Source organism: Cydia fagiglandana, chromosome 8 (genome assembly GCF_963556715.1).
Source record: "Cydia fagiglandana chromosome 8, ilCydFagi1.1, whole genome shotgun sequence".
Taxonomy (NCBI): Eukaryota; Metazoa; Arthropoda; class Insecta; order Lepidoptera; family Tortricidae; genus Cydia; species Cydia fagiglandana.
The window spans coordinates 3,505,321-3,519,793 of NC_085939.1; the positions used below are offsets into that span (position 1 = coordinate 3,505,321).

The 14,473-nt window shown below is 40.9% G+C and overlaps 2 protein-coding genes across 7 annotated transcripts; one reads left to right on the forward strand and one right to left on the reverse strand.

Annotated features, from left to right (window-relative positions):
• Positions 1–5,435: 5,435 nt before the first annotated feature.
• Positions 5,436–14,102, forward strand: LOC134666467 (muscle LIM protein 1). Of its 6 annotated transcripts, none has more exons than XM_063523635.1 (11): positions 5,436–5,594; positions 6,176–6,309; positions 6,596–6,758; positions 7,748–7,877; positions 8,136–8,232; positions 8,725–8,809; positions 10,103–10,399; positions 10,855–10,987; positions 11,686–11,873; positions 12,384–12,537; positions 13,580–14,102. In XM_063523635.1, the coding sequence occupies exons 2-11, from the start codon at positions 6,195–6,197 to the stop codon at positions 13,700–13,702; spliced, it is 1,485 nt and encodes a 494-aa protein (XP_063379705.1). In that variant the 5' UTR covers positions 5,436–5,594; positions 6,176–6,194; the 3' UTR covers positions 13,703–14,102. The 6 variants fall into 6 exon arrangements, with proteins under 6 accessions (XP_063379705.1, XP_063379703.1, XP_063379704.1 ...); XM_063523633.1 differs by lacking the exon at positions 8,725–8,809 and adding an exon at positions 8,945–9,041; XM_063523634.1 differs by lacking the exon at positions 8,136–8,232 and adding an exon at positions 8,360–8,456.
• Positions 12,746–13,343, reverse strand: LOC134666468 (selenoprotein F). The gene has a single exon (XM_063523640.1). It carries the CDS (start codon positions 13,281–13,283, stop codon positions 12,777–12,779), a length of 507 nt encoding a protein of 168 aa, XP_063379710.1. The 5' UTR covers positions 13,284–13,343; the 3' UTR covers positions 12,746–12,776.
• Positions 14,103–14,473: the final 371 nt, after the last annotated feature.

Here is a 14,473-nt window from a genome sequence, read left to right on the forward strand (position 1 = left end):
ATATGAATGCCCGGAGTATTGTCAAGCCTGGAAGATTGGATGAACTGAAGTGTGTACTACAATCATTTAATTGCATTATTCATCTAGTGATACTGACCGAGACTTGGATAAAGTCGGAAGATGAAGTGAAGACTGTCCAATTGCCAGGTTACACTCACTATAATAATTATAGGACTGATAGAAGAGGCGGCGGTGTCTCTATTTTTGTTCACAACAATTTACATCACAGTCATGTAGAAGATCGAAACGTGGACGGAAATCATTATCTCTGTATACATTTAGAAAAATATTCATTGGACTTTCTAGCAGTTTACAGAAAACCAGAACCTGCGAATATCAACACTTTCCTTGACACCCTAGCGGTATACCTCGAAAATTCAAAACGAGCTGTGATTCTCGGAGATTTTAATATAAACTTACTGGTGTCGGAGCGTCTAACTAATGTTTATAAAGAGCTGTTGGAAGAGAATGGTTACAAAATCTTAAATCTAATTACAACTGAAGCCAGCACGCGTGAAACAGAATCTACCAAAACCATAATAGACCACGTATGTACGAATTTAAGTGAAAACGACTTTCATATGGCGATAATAGACTCTAGCCTCTCAGATCATAAACAAATATACTTTGAGATGAAAAGATATGAACCGAAACCGGCCAAAAAGATCAAATACGAAGCTATCAACTATGAAAAATTATATGAGACGATCACTGTATCCATGACGAATACAGATGAATATGATTACCATGCTTTAGAAGAGAAGATATTGAACTGTATCCAGAAGAGTAGAACCATGAAAGTCAAAATACTAAATCCTCCCAGACAGGAATGGATTAACAAAAATATACTAAACATGATTAATAAATGCAATGTATTGTGGCAAGAACATAAAAAAAATCCAAATGACAAACAAAAAAGAGAAGACTTTATAAAGGAAAGAAACCGTGTTACTAACACAATCTCAACGGAAAAAACCAAGTACTATAACAAAGCGTTTGCAGTATGCAGAAGTGATCCTACAAAGATGTGGTGCTTAATAAATAGTCTATCAAAAAACAAAATAAAGGAGAGCCAAATCCCGAAGAAACTACAAACCGAAACTGGAATTGTGACCGAGCCTAAAGAAATTTGTGAAAGCTTCAACACATTTTTTTCAAATATCGGAGCAGAATTAGCAAAATATATCACAAACTCACAAGTTCCAAATGCAAGCTATACACATACATCGGCAACTCAAACACAACATAAACTCGTGAAGTTCACACCTGCGACTGAAGACGAAGTAATCAAAATTATCAACACTCTTAAAGTTAACACTAGCTCAGGTTTAGACGGAATTACAGTAAAATCATTAAAATGTATCCAAAGTGCAATAGTGACGGAGTTGACAAAGAGCTTTAATAAATGCTTAGAATTTGGCATATTCCCGGATAGTTTGAAAGTCGCCAAGGTAACACCAATCTTTAAAGCTGGTAGTAAGTCAGACCCAAGTAATTACCGACCTATTTCGGTCCTTCCTACTTTATCTAAAGTCCTGGAAAAACTCATACGAAACCGACTGGACGACTACCTAAACTCAATTAACTTTTTGTATGACAAGCAGTATGGTTTCAGACCTCAATCCAGTACACTTACAGCTACCGTGGACTTAGTAACGAAAATAAAAATTAGTATCGACCAAAGGCAGGTGGGACTTGGCGTCTTTATAGACCTAAAGAAGGCATTTGACACTGTGAGTCACAAAATTCTTCTACGTAAGTTAAGAGAGGCTGGTGTCACTGGTATAGCTCTTAAAATTTTTGAATCATACCTGTCAGGACGAAAACAAATAGTTAAAATTGGTGAACATGAAAGCAAACCTTTACCGGTTACGTGTGGCGTCCCTCAAGGGTCAATCTTAGGGCCACTGCTTTTTCTTATTTATATAAACAACATTAGCGAAATTGGCCTAAAAGGGGAGGCAACTTTATACGCAGATGATACCAGTCTCTTTTACTTTGGGAATTCTATCCATGACATAATTACTGACGTTCAGACCGATTTAAACACTCTTAACAAGTGGTTTCAAAATAATTTACTTACAATAAATATAGCAAAAACAAATTACATCATATTTACATCTAAAAATAAAAAAATTGACCTCTGACAATAAACAACCAAAAAATAAACAAAATTGATAATGAAAAGTACCTAGGTCTTATTTTAGACAAACAAGTTACCTGGAAATCACATATTGAAAAAATAAAAAGAAAGATTACCTCCCTTACTGGAGCATTGCGGGGTATAGCGAAATGTCTCCCAAGCCAAGCACGTTACATGATTTATAATTCTATTGTAAAGCCACATATCGATTATCTAATCGAGATATGGGGTACAGCGGTAGCAACCCAAATAAATACAATACAAAGAGCACAAAACAAATTAATTAAAGTATTATTTCATTTCGATCGTTTAACACCGACAGATTTAATTTACAAAAAAACTAAAATCATGAATATACACCAATCATACACTTATTATACTTGTATGCTAATACGCAAAATTATACAGAGAGACCTACATATAAAAATATCTTTTACCAAAAAACATGAAGTACAAAGAATAAAACTAAGAAATGCTAATGATTTGATCCTTCGTGCACCACGTACAAATTATGGCAGGAAAACTATACTCTATGAAGGTGCTAATTTATATAATAAATTGCCAAAAGATATAAAAGACGCCAAGTCCTTTATCACATTTAAAAGGTTGCTGAAACATTATATTACTAATAAATAGGCCCCCTCATTCATTTTAATATTAATTTGCAAATACTATAGCTACCTATATAATATAACATACATATACTTATTACATTTAATTATTCTGTTAAATTAATAACTTAATAAAACCAAAAATATAATATAAATAAATTATTACATCTATCGAAACACACCAACACTACATTAAACTAGAAGAAGCGCTTTGTCACCTCCACGCTCTTTATATCTGTGTAAGTGACTACGTATCCTTGTCTTATCTCTGTTACTACGGGCCAGCCGGTCCGGGCCGTAGCAACTGCGCTCGCATTCCAGTGCATGTTTTGTTTATAAGTATTGATTTACCCGACAAAAAAAAAAAAGTGTATTTAGTTTAATTTGTAAATTTTTGTTTTAAGTCATAATATGTAGTACCTACAGTATTAAGTGGTTATAAGTTAAGTGTGCGCTCACCGAAAAATATGTATTTTGCATGAAAAAAAAGTAAGAAATTCTCGTGTAAGTGAATATTATGTATTCTTATGAGAAATAAAGATCTTTAAACCTAAGTCGGTTAAAAAGGTACTGCTGTAATATTATATTACCCATATTTCTAATGCCCAGATTTACAATGTAAAGATTGAGTACGAGAGTAAATATAATTATAATCTAGACATATTCGCGCAGATCTATTTTTAGAAAAAATATTAATAAGCCGACAGGTGCGGGTACGCTGGCAGAGCATGTCGTGATATGAAACGGTGGACTAATTGTCAACATAATAAAGAATAATTTTGTCGTTTTATTCCTGGCTGGGTGACTTACGCTTGTGGCCGCATAGCAGACTCCGAGACTGGCCCATCTGTCGCCACCTAGCTCACACACAAGCGTCATACAGTTTGTCATTTCAGATCCATTCGTATGGACATGACTTGCTTGCCAAATTAATGACTCAAACAGGTTCCTTGTTTATTTTTGCCGCATTTGTTGTACTGATTTTGGAATGTGACCTCATATGGCAACTGCCAGCAAGTTTAGTTTTATTATTGAAATTATGAATCACAGGTGAGACAAAGTTACGTTTTTTAATTGAAGAGCAGTTGACAGTGGAGATGCGTGCCTTGAGATGTTCGACGTTCTTTTTGCAATGTTTTGGAACGCGCAATTAATTTGAAGGCAGAATGAATATGTAGCGAGTAGTATTTACCTACACAAAATGAAAGCAGTAGATAACTCGTTAATAAGTTAAGCACTGAGACCTAACTTTTGTCAGTGTAGCTGATAAAGCTTGCGCAACTTCTCTTTACAGTAATTTTAATCCAAGTGACACCTTTCATACAAGGCCTTTCAAGCGAGCTAAGCACAGATGCGAACCAATGTTTGACGACCGGTCTGGCCTAGTGGGTAGTAACCCTGTCTAACTCTGCAGAACTTACCTGAGCTGCAGGAGAGCTAGGCTTGGACACGAACCAATAGTCAAAGAGCGAGACCGGAGACCGCACGCCTCTATGGTTTCACATGAAAGCGCGCCTTGTCAAGGCGCTCTAGGGCCTCCAGGCTCACCACACGCCTGGAAAAAGTATACGAAGAATTTCTAGTGCTCAAAGCGGGTACGCATCAGATTCACAAACCAGCTATCTTCGATAAAAGGTACTAAACACAAAATTATAAGGGAATCAGGAAGGACTGGACAGAGGACCCCGTTAGCTGATAATCTTCACTGAGTTGTCCATAACAGACATCATGTTGGGCTCTAGAACTTTCTCAGAAGACCTGAATATGTCCATCACCACTCCGCTAGGCGCCCATAACCTATACCTATTCCAAGCTGAAAGCTTGGGCATCATCAATGCGGCGGCGGCTGCCATCACTGCAAGGAAAGTAGGTGGGAATCTCCATCCGCATATTCTCCGATGGTAGGGCAGTCCTAATGGATCTAAAAAGTCACATGTTTACATCAAAACATATACACGAATGCCACGAACGACTAATGGAGGTATGTCATGAATGTCATAATAACAAGCTCCCCCTTCAGTGGATCAAGAGACACAGTGGATCCCGGGGTAACGACCATTTAACTATCGTCGCCTATCGTAGGTCATGTCCGAATGCAGCACTGAAATCAGGGTGCAGGTGGATCACCGAGAGCCTAAATCTCTCCTTCATTCTATCCGACATATGGGACACTGACGAGGCACACCGTGATACGCCTGTATTGTACACAATAAGTTGCATACGATTACACCATAGCAAGAGAAAGACAAATTTCTGCAAAAAAACATACTTTTTTAGACGTAAACTTTAAGCAAAATATTGTAAGTTAGGCAAACAATAATTTTCTTAAACTTTGACAGTTTTTAAACTACATAAGGACCTAAGTATACCCTATATGTACCTAGTGTACTGTGACGTGTTGTGTTTTAAGTTCAAATCAAAACTTGATATAATTTTCCTACTTCCTTGTTTATGACAGTAGGGTTGGACGGGGTCAATATTCTACCAATACTTATAACTAGGTTTCAAACTTGGCAACGTTAACTACTTCATCGACCAGTTGCGTGGGCAGATTGAACTTGTTTTCAATTGATAAAATAATGAATGATTAAGTGATAATGTCAGTGGTAGCGGGCCACGTGTTGAAGGACGAAGAGTTGGGCGGTTGGGGGTGCTGGCGGTGGCGGTGCGCGCGAGGGCGGCGCCCGCCCCACCACTGGGGCCGTGTGCAAGCCGCGCATAGACTACGGTGGCGCGCTGCCCTCGCGCATCATTCGACCTCCGCGCACCAGTCTCGGCAACACCGCCCTGAACTGTACACGCGTTCGGGAGTTAGACTCTCGTAGCGAATCGACGAACAGGTCCGTAACAGTGAAAGTGACAACGAACTCGCTGTCATAACATAACGCAACCGCGCGCGAGTGTTTACGCGGCTTCTACCAGTGCAACTATTATTAGAGATGCAAACCGTGCTCCAGCGTAACTTTACCTGAAGCGCCCAAATTAGGCGCGCGGCCGCTCGGGCCCGCCTTCGCTTTACCGGGACGGTCTTTACGCGAATCGCGTCCGCATTTTGGTGGAAGCCGCATAGTTAATCCTCCTTTGGTACTTGTGTTTGTTGAGCAATAAGTGACAGTTTGGATGCGGTTGATGTGGTGCAGGCGACTTGGATTACGGCCAAAGAACTATACATTATCTAGAGCAAATTCTACTAACGAATTTGATTTGATAATTATTTTTCAGTGGTAGTGGTTGTGCTTAAAAATAATACAAGTGATAAAAACCTTAATAAGCTTTGTGAAAGGATGACTACCATTCTATGCTGGAGTTTAACGCGACTAGAAGTTGCTTAGTCGCGCCTAATTTAAGTCGCCTACCCTCAACGACTGCGGTCCGAGCTCGATGGACGGCCCGGTTTGAACTTGATTGCGTTTTGTTTCAGGATAAGTTAAGCGAGCACAATGCCTTTCAAACCTGCAGAGAACCCGAAATGCCCGAAGTGCGGCAAGTCCGTGTACGCGGCCGAAGAGCGCGTCGCTGGCGGATACAAATTCCACAAGACCTGCTTCAAATGCGGTAAGCTACCCAAACCCTACACCACAGAATAGAAATCAAAAATAAAGTTGGGGAAACATAATGTTACATAGTCCTTGGATAAACTAACCAAGAAACCTTATGGTCTCAGTTCAGAATCAGTACAGAATTTGACTTGGTAACAACTTAGAAGTTCAAAACTCAAAAGTCTCAAAACTAAAGTTTGTCATTCGCTGGGATTTAGGCTGCCATGGTACAGTGTACCTAATAGGCTAGTTTTTACGTTACGCTGTTTGTATGCACCCTGTAATCAATGTTTGCCACTCAGGTATGTGCAACAAGAGCTTGGACTCCACCAACTGCGCAGAACACGAGTCTGAACTGTACTGCAAAAACTGCCACGGCCGCAAATACGGACCCAAGGGCTACGGCTTCGGCGGTGGCGCCGGGTGCCTATCGATGGACGCCGGCGATCAGTTCAAGGAGCCCGCGTAAGTAGCCATCCAGTACTCACTCCCGCCGCCCGCGCCACTGAGGGTCTTTCCTTATCTAAGGTCGCATTGATGACCGGCCTTTAGGCCCGTGCGTAACAATATTAACAGCGTGTATATAAAACTCATACAAGTAGTAAGCGCGCGCTCGGCTGTACATTACGCGCCTGACACGTGCATGACCAGTCTTTATGTCGAAACAGGAATTGAGCGCAGCCGTCGCCCTGATGCAGCGCTAGCGAGTCGCCAGCACACCCCGGCCACCCAGCGGACTCACGGCCGCACGCCAATCTGTTCTTTATAGTTAGGGTTATTTATCGCTATCGCTTAAATTATTTTGTTTATCGGTCTATTATTTACTATTTATATAAAAAACACCAATAAAAGAGTCGACCATCAAACGTGACTTAGTTGAGTTGACACTGGAGCGCGGTCGAGCCTCGCGTGGCAGAACAAGACGCGAGCTCGAGCGCGCTCCTACCTTAGATCCTTTCCCCCCTTCCGACCGGGCGACCAAACTGCGGAGCAACGGTGAGAAACCAATCTGTTCTGCCTCAGCACGGCTTCGCAATGCTCCACACGCACAATACTTAGATTGCATGCGCCGACTGCTAACAACCCTCTTGTCTTATAAATTTCCCCGCTACTGACACTCTCTCTAACCTTCACTTAACGCTTCTTCTCGGCTCTAACTTAAGCTGATATATGTGATGGGATAAGGAAAGCGCCCTCTTTGTTGATCTGTATAGTGCTGTAGCGAGGCTGTACTCGGGCCAGCGCGGAGCGGGCGGCCGGGAGCCCTTACCTTCTCCCATTACGGCGGAGGTGCGCCGTCGGTATCAACTGCTTCGCCGCGGTGTGGACGATATTAGTGTAGCGGAACCCGGACCGATTTGGCGTCCGGCGGCAAGCTTTTAACAACTCTTCTGTCAGCGTTTGTTGCACGCAGTATATTGTGACGCAGATGATAACTTGTTGTGTGTATGCAGTGCAGAGGGCGTGAGGACCAACGGAGCGTGCCTGGAGCCGCGCGTCATCGCCAAGGCGCCGCCCGGCGAGGGTTGCCCTCGCTGCGGCGGCTACGTCTACGCTGCGGAGCAGATGCTCGCTCGCGGAAAGGTCAGTTATACCTGCTGGGTACATTCATTCATCAGCTGTAAAGTTGCCTTTTACATAAGCTTTAAATTGCTGAAATATGAGTTGGTATATTAATTACAATTTCGTCTAAACTATAAAAAAATAAAGTGGCTATTTTTATTACCTACGTAAATTAGAAAACTTGCTCGAATTTAAATAATATCTCTGACAGACAGACCTGATGACGACGATGATTGTTTTTCGAATTGAGTGAAGAAATAAATACTTGTTATACCGTAGGGTTATCACAGACGGTGCTTCAAATGCATAAGTTGCAACAGAACACTTGACTCAACCATGCATTGTGATGGCCCGGATAGAGAAATATATTGTCGAGGTATCAGATTGTTGTCCCACGAGCCCACCTGTGCGGTAACACCACACCACATTTGTGATAATAGCTTGCACCAGTACAGTGAGCCCCTGCATGTTCTGTGATCTTCAAATGTTCGCTGTATGTCCAGGCGTGGCACAGGGAGTGTTTCAAATGCGGCGACTGCGCTAAACGGCTGGACTCTGTTAACTGTTGCGAGGGCCCAGACAAAGACATTTACTGCAAAGGTTCGTCCTTCCAGCACTTTCTATTAACTCCCCAATAGCTGCTGTATGTACTCTATCATCTGGCACTAGACCACTAGGTCTACCGACATAACCGGAGGCTGGATGCCAGTGTACATTAGTTAGCTTTCTTAAACGATTTCGAAAGTTTTTGATTTACTTATTTCAAATATGACTAAAGTTACACATCTTGAACTGCATCTGATTTTACATTGATCATAGCACGCAATTTGTGATTTGTCCGTTTCTAATTCAATGTTTTTCTCTATAGTATGTTATGGGAAGAAGTTTGGTCCTAAGGGATATGGGTATGGAAAGGGAGCCGGTGTTTTGCAGAGCGACTGTTACGCCAATGGGTAAGACCTTAGAAAAAATACGCGAGTCATTTGGCGAGCTCACAGCTGTTTTGGAATAACGTAGTCTAAATAAGTGTAAATGCGCTGTGGTCTCATCAAATGACATGTATTAATTTTAATTTGCTTTCGCTGTAGGATGCTACGCACAAAGATTTGGTCCTAGAGGTATTGGCCACGGGGGAATGTCGACCCTCGGTCTCATGTGTGATATAAAGGACTTGGAGTGGCAAAGGTACATGTATAGTGTGTCACCGAGACCCTGAATGGACGTAGTCTATAGGACTGCAAGTCTTTGAGTTCTCCAGGATAAATAACACAGAAATCTAACACTACATATATTTGCTTATAGACGCTTTAGCAAATGATTTTTTTTTTCATTAGTAATATGTATAACACATAGTCTATGGGGCCTGTTTTACCCTCATTTTAATCTACCGACCTCAGATTAACCGCACGTACGTCTTCATACTCCTTAGTAACAGCATGTTATGTGAAACTTCTCATATTACAATACCTACAGGTTGAGGTTATTTCCATCGCATAGTCACTTTCATAAAATCAGCTTATAATACAAACAAGAGATGGCAGCGTGCCAATGTGAAAATAGAACGCGCGCTCTCGAACGAACTAATTTTACACGTTTCATATCGGCGAGACGCCGCGGTTTTGAGCTTACAACACGTAATCTGCTGCAGATCCCTTACATAAATTCCATCTTAATGGGACATCGCGTCGGGGGCATCCGCACTCTCGCGCAGCGCTGTTACCTAAGTTGCGTAACTCTATCCCTGTTGATGACTTTCGTTTCATATTCTCATTCTGTCTTGTTTCCTATTCACATTTATGTTATTTAGGATAGTTCCCTATAATCTATATTAAAATTAAGGACATAAAAACTCCCCGATTTTATTGAAGTTTCCGTAAATCACGTTATAATTCCAGTTTTTTTTTAGTTTTTGAAGCTTTTTAATATCTTTTGACGATGATTATTTCGATTATATCGGGGAGAAAGATGGTTTGTATTTAGTAAACGTTATCCATAGCTTTAAAATAAAAATAAGGCTGATAAAGTAATGTTCCCTTAATAGCTTGTTCAAAGCTTATTTTCCTACATCTGGAAATTTTTACAATCCAGACGTACATAACACAAGCTTCCAACCGTTTTTAAACGGTGTTTGTGCTCCTGTTGTACGAAATTATGAGCAGTTTCCCCGATCTTATATCCCATGCTTTTAACCTAATCATTCCAAAGCCTTACATTCCTGCCATCCTAATATATAATTTGTGTACCAGCGACCAAGCACCCAAGACCACGTTGATCGACACGACCTCGATCATGGCGCCGCCCGGCAAGGGCTGCCCGCGCTGCGGAGGCGTGGTGTTCGCCGCCGAGCAGGTCCTGGCCAAGGGTCGCGAGTGGCATCGCAAGTGCTTCAAGTGCCGCGACTGCACCAAGACCCTGGACTCGATCATCGCGTGCGACGGGCCCGACGGCGAGGTGTACTGCAAGACTTGCTACGGCAAGAAGTGGGGACCCCACGGATATGGGTTCGCTTGCGGATACGGCTTCCTTCAAACTGATGGCCTATCGTAAGTATAGTTTGAAGTACCTAATTAGATTAGATCGAGATAGAGTACTTTAAACCTATCATAAATTTCAACCTCGAAAAATATGAATACCTAAGAAGCCTAACCTCGGCTGTTAACTAGGCAGCATCATAAGGACAAAGTTACCGATATATTTCTTTGGCGCACTCTAAGTTTAACTACCTATCTGACGTATTTTAGTATTGAGGTGTCGTTTATAAATCTCCTCAATCATTTAGACACATTGAGCGATTGCATAATGCGTAGGTAAATACTCGTATATCAATATGGTGATAGCTATCAAACACCTAATTTTAGTGTTCTCGTTAAACTTTGTGTGTTTTGCATTATGTATAAATAACTGATCAACGTTAAATATCACGCGACAGCTGAAGACGTCAACAGACGGTCTACAACCGGCCTTCCTTCAGCTTGACAGCTTTTTTGTATAATTTCAGCGAGGAGGAAATCTCCAGCAGCCGCCCGTTCTACAACGCGGACACCACGTCCATCAAGGCCCCGGCTGGCCAGGGCTGCCCTCGATGCGGCGGCATGGTCTTCGCGGCCGAACAACAGCTGGCCAAGGGAACGGTGCGTACTTTGTCATAATTACAATGGGTTGCAATCATAAAACGCACTGTACACAGTTGCTTATGATCACATTGATCACTTTCTTTACTATGATTTCATTACATCGCGTATTCCAATTCAGCTTACGTATTTGGCTTTAATATTACTATAATTACCTTTAATACTTAAATAACCGAATCAATCGTTAATTCTGTAAGTATAAACAATGCAACACGGTGTTGTATAACTGTTTCAATTCACCCCAATCTACCCTAATGATGGCGTAGGATCGCGCTATGGGTGAAATTTTAGTATTGAAAATTGAAGAGTCTTCTACCAAACCAAACATATAAGGCTCATCACAAAAGTAAGAGCTATTAAAACTCTCGATCGAGTTTTTAATCGATAAAAAACGATCGCTTTTTTGTTTTTTAATTCCCTAGGGGCTGCCCATAAATTACGTCATCGATTTTTGACATCCCTCCCTAAAATCATCCAAAAATCATGCTTCGAATGACCCCGTTTCCTCCAACGTCATGCTACCATCATCCGATGTCCAGACCCCCCCCCCCCTAATTTGAAATGACGTAACTTATGAATAGTCCCCTATTAGTCCCTTATTCAGGTTCCCATGACATAACATTTCAAAATTATAATGTTGTAATCATAAATTATGATTATGATTCATAATAATCATAATACTCATAATGCAATTTCAGATGTGGCACAAGAGGTGCTTCAACTGTGCAGAGTGCCACCGACCCCTGGACTCCATGTTGGCATGCGATGGGCCCGACAAGGAGATCCACTGCCGCTCCTGCTACGCTAAGCTCTTCGGGCCCAAGGGATTCGGTTACGGCCACACCCCCACCCTCGTTTCTTGCGACGCCGAGCCAACCGTCACTTAGTAAGTTACTGTTATACATTCCACTACTGAGCACAGACCCATTGCAATCATCTCATGCATTTGAGGACTTAAAAGCCATCGTTGAATTCTTCTTTTCTTCAAAGATGTGTTCACAATGTTTTTCTTCAGAAGAAGTGTAGACATGTAGAAGTGCCAAAAAACTTATTCCTGGGAGCCATAAATGGCAGACTGTATTGATATCCAGAATAAGGAATCTGACAACAATTCTGGAATATTTATTTAAAAACATGATTGAGAAAGCATGAAACCTTCACTTCAGCAATTAGTAAAACTCGTAATTACGCATACTTTGCATGGACATTTCTTTCGACCCCTTGCAGTAAATGTGTTAATCCCACCAAAACATTTCATGTAAAGTGTTGCCAAGACTAGGCACGTAAAGCTTTTACACTAAAAATTTATCAGAACGATAATTGATAATGATTTTGGATAGTTTACAATATCAGAAACTCCTGGCTTTATTCCTAAAAATATCAATTTTCTTTACAGCACAGAACAGCTCCCCTTCACCGGACAAAAGGCAGCTAAAGGCCAGGGTTGCCCACGCTGCGGCTTCCCCGTATATGCGGCAGAGCAGATGCACTCCAAGAATGGCACATGGCACAGGCGGTGCTTCTCATGTGCAGATTGCCACAGATCTCTTGTAAGTACCAGTTTTGTTTAACATTACCACAAGGTATTTATTATAGGCCCTGTGCATGAAAGGGAATGCGCACGGTCCCTTTACATTGACAGAGATATCACAGAGAAACTAATCGCCGTTTTATTTACCATTCCTGTACAAAACATCAGTTCCAGACGCCATATTTGCCCTAAAATTGTGGAATGTTTATAAGGTTACAGGAAAAACATTATTGTAAAACTCACTTACTTTATTAAAGCTTATATTTGGTTAGTTTTCAAATATGACTTGTCATCTTCATCGTCTCTAATGAGATGGCCCCGCAAGAACTCCTCCACTGTGTCCGTGTCCCACTTCTCTATGGCCACCGTCTCTTTCACGATTCCGTCCTTGTCGAACAACTTGATGATCGGGTCTAAACCGCGCACGTACTTGATTTGCAAGTTCGGGAACTTGGCTGGCTTGTCGCCTTTGCAGAATGCTTGAATTTGAGGGTATGCCGGGAATTTACACGTACAAACTTCTAGAACGGCACGCGCATACTTCTTTTCCTTCGGTGCTGAATCGTCAGCGTGACAACACTCCTTACAATGCTCGATTAGCGGCTCCAAATTAAAGTCTTTTAGCTGATCACAGGAAGAACACAGTAGATTGGCTTTCACAAAGCCAAGAGACGCACAGTCTTCCGTTGAAAATTCTGCATAGCTTCCCTGAATGGCAAAGAGTGCCATTAGGATTAGTACAGGCGAGAAATGTAATGTAAACATGATTAATTTAATAAAATTACTCGCTAATTCTATTCTCTAGTTGCTGACGCCGCCATGACATTTGACAGTTGACTTTTGACATCAATCTGACGTGTTGTTCTATTTGAGTTACTAGTATAAACGTTGAGAAACTACTAACGAAATATATAGCTTGAACCGATCTGAGGGGGACTTATTGCCGTATGGCCGTTGTTTGTATTCTCAATAATGTTGAATGATAGTGATAGATAGAAATAGGTAACTAGTAAGTATTTAAAGCGCCTGTATTATAAGATAATTATCTATGTTTATTTCAGGATTCCACCAATTTGAATGACGGCCCCAACGGCGAGATTTACTGCCGCGGCTGCTACGGTCGTAACTATGGACCCAAAGGTGTAGGTTTCGGTATGGGCGCAGGCACATTAACCATGGCTTAGTTGAACTATAGAGCTGGACTTTATAGGATCATTTAATAGTGCGAATGGTAGCATGAAAGGAATCTAATCTATTGCCTAGTGCTACCCTCGATCATACCTTTCATTAAACTGGCTTTAATAATGGTTGATCTATCCGATGAGACTAATTAAGTGAATAATGATATATTTTTAAACGGATAATTAAGTGCATATATTTTATGATAGAAAGGTATAAATTAAAGGTTACATTCCTTTCATATTATGTACAAAGTGTGTGATGAATGTGTCTGGGCCCTTAGTTTATAAATTTGTCATAAAATATTGTAACTCTTTTATTTAGTAAGACGCATAGATCTAATGTAGCTATAAGGAAGAATAAATTATGGATGAAAAAAAAAATGTAAAAAAAAAAAAAGAACAACGGCATTGTGATTCATGCACCTCAAAACCTCCACACTGATGTGGGGGTGAGGGACTATCCTGTAAACGCAAGAAAAGATTACAAATAAATGTAATCGTTTCGACCGACCAGATCTTAGTTTTAGGAAAGATCTGAAGCGTCATTCACCTAGGTAATCTTACACATCAAAGATTTTTGTACATATTTCTAATAGCTATAATTTTTATATATCTCGAGTAACAATAAGCTGTGCTAGGGGAAATTCTAACATTTACACTTACGCTTTTAGGCTTCTGCTGTATAACATGCACACAAAAATAGTCAAGATTTAAAATAAGACAGCTTATTGCATTATTTATATGACCATTTTTGACAGAGCATTGTCTAGGTTA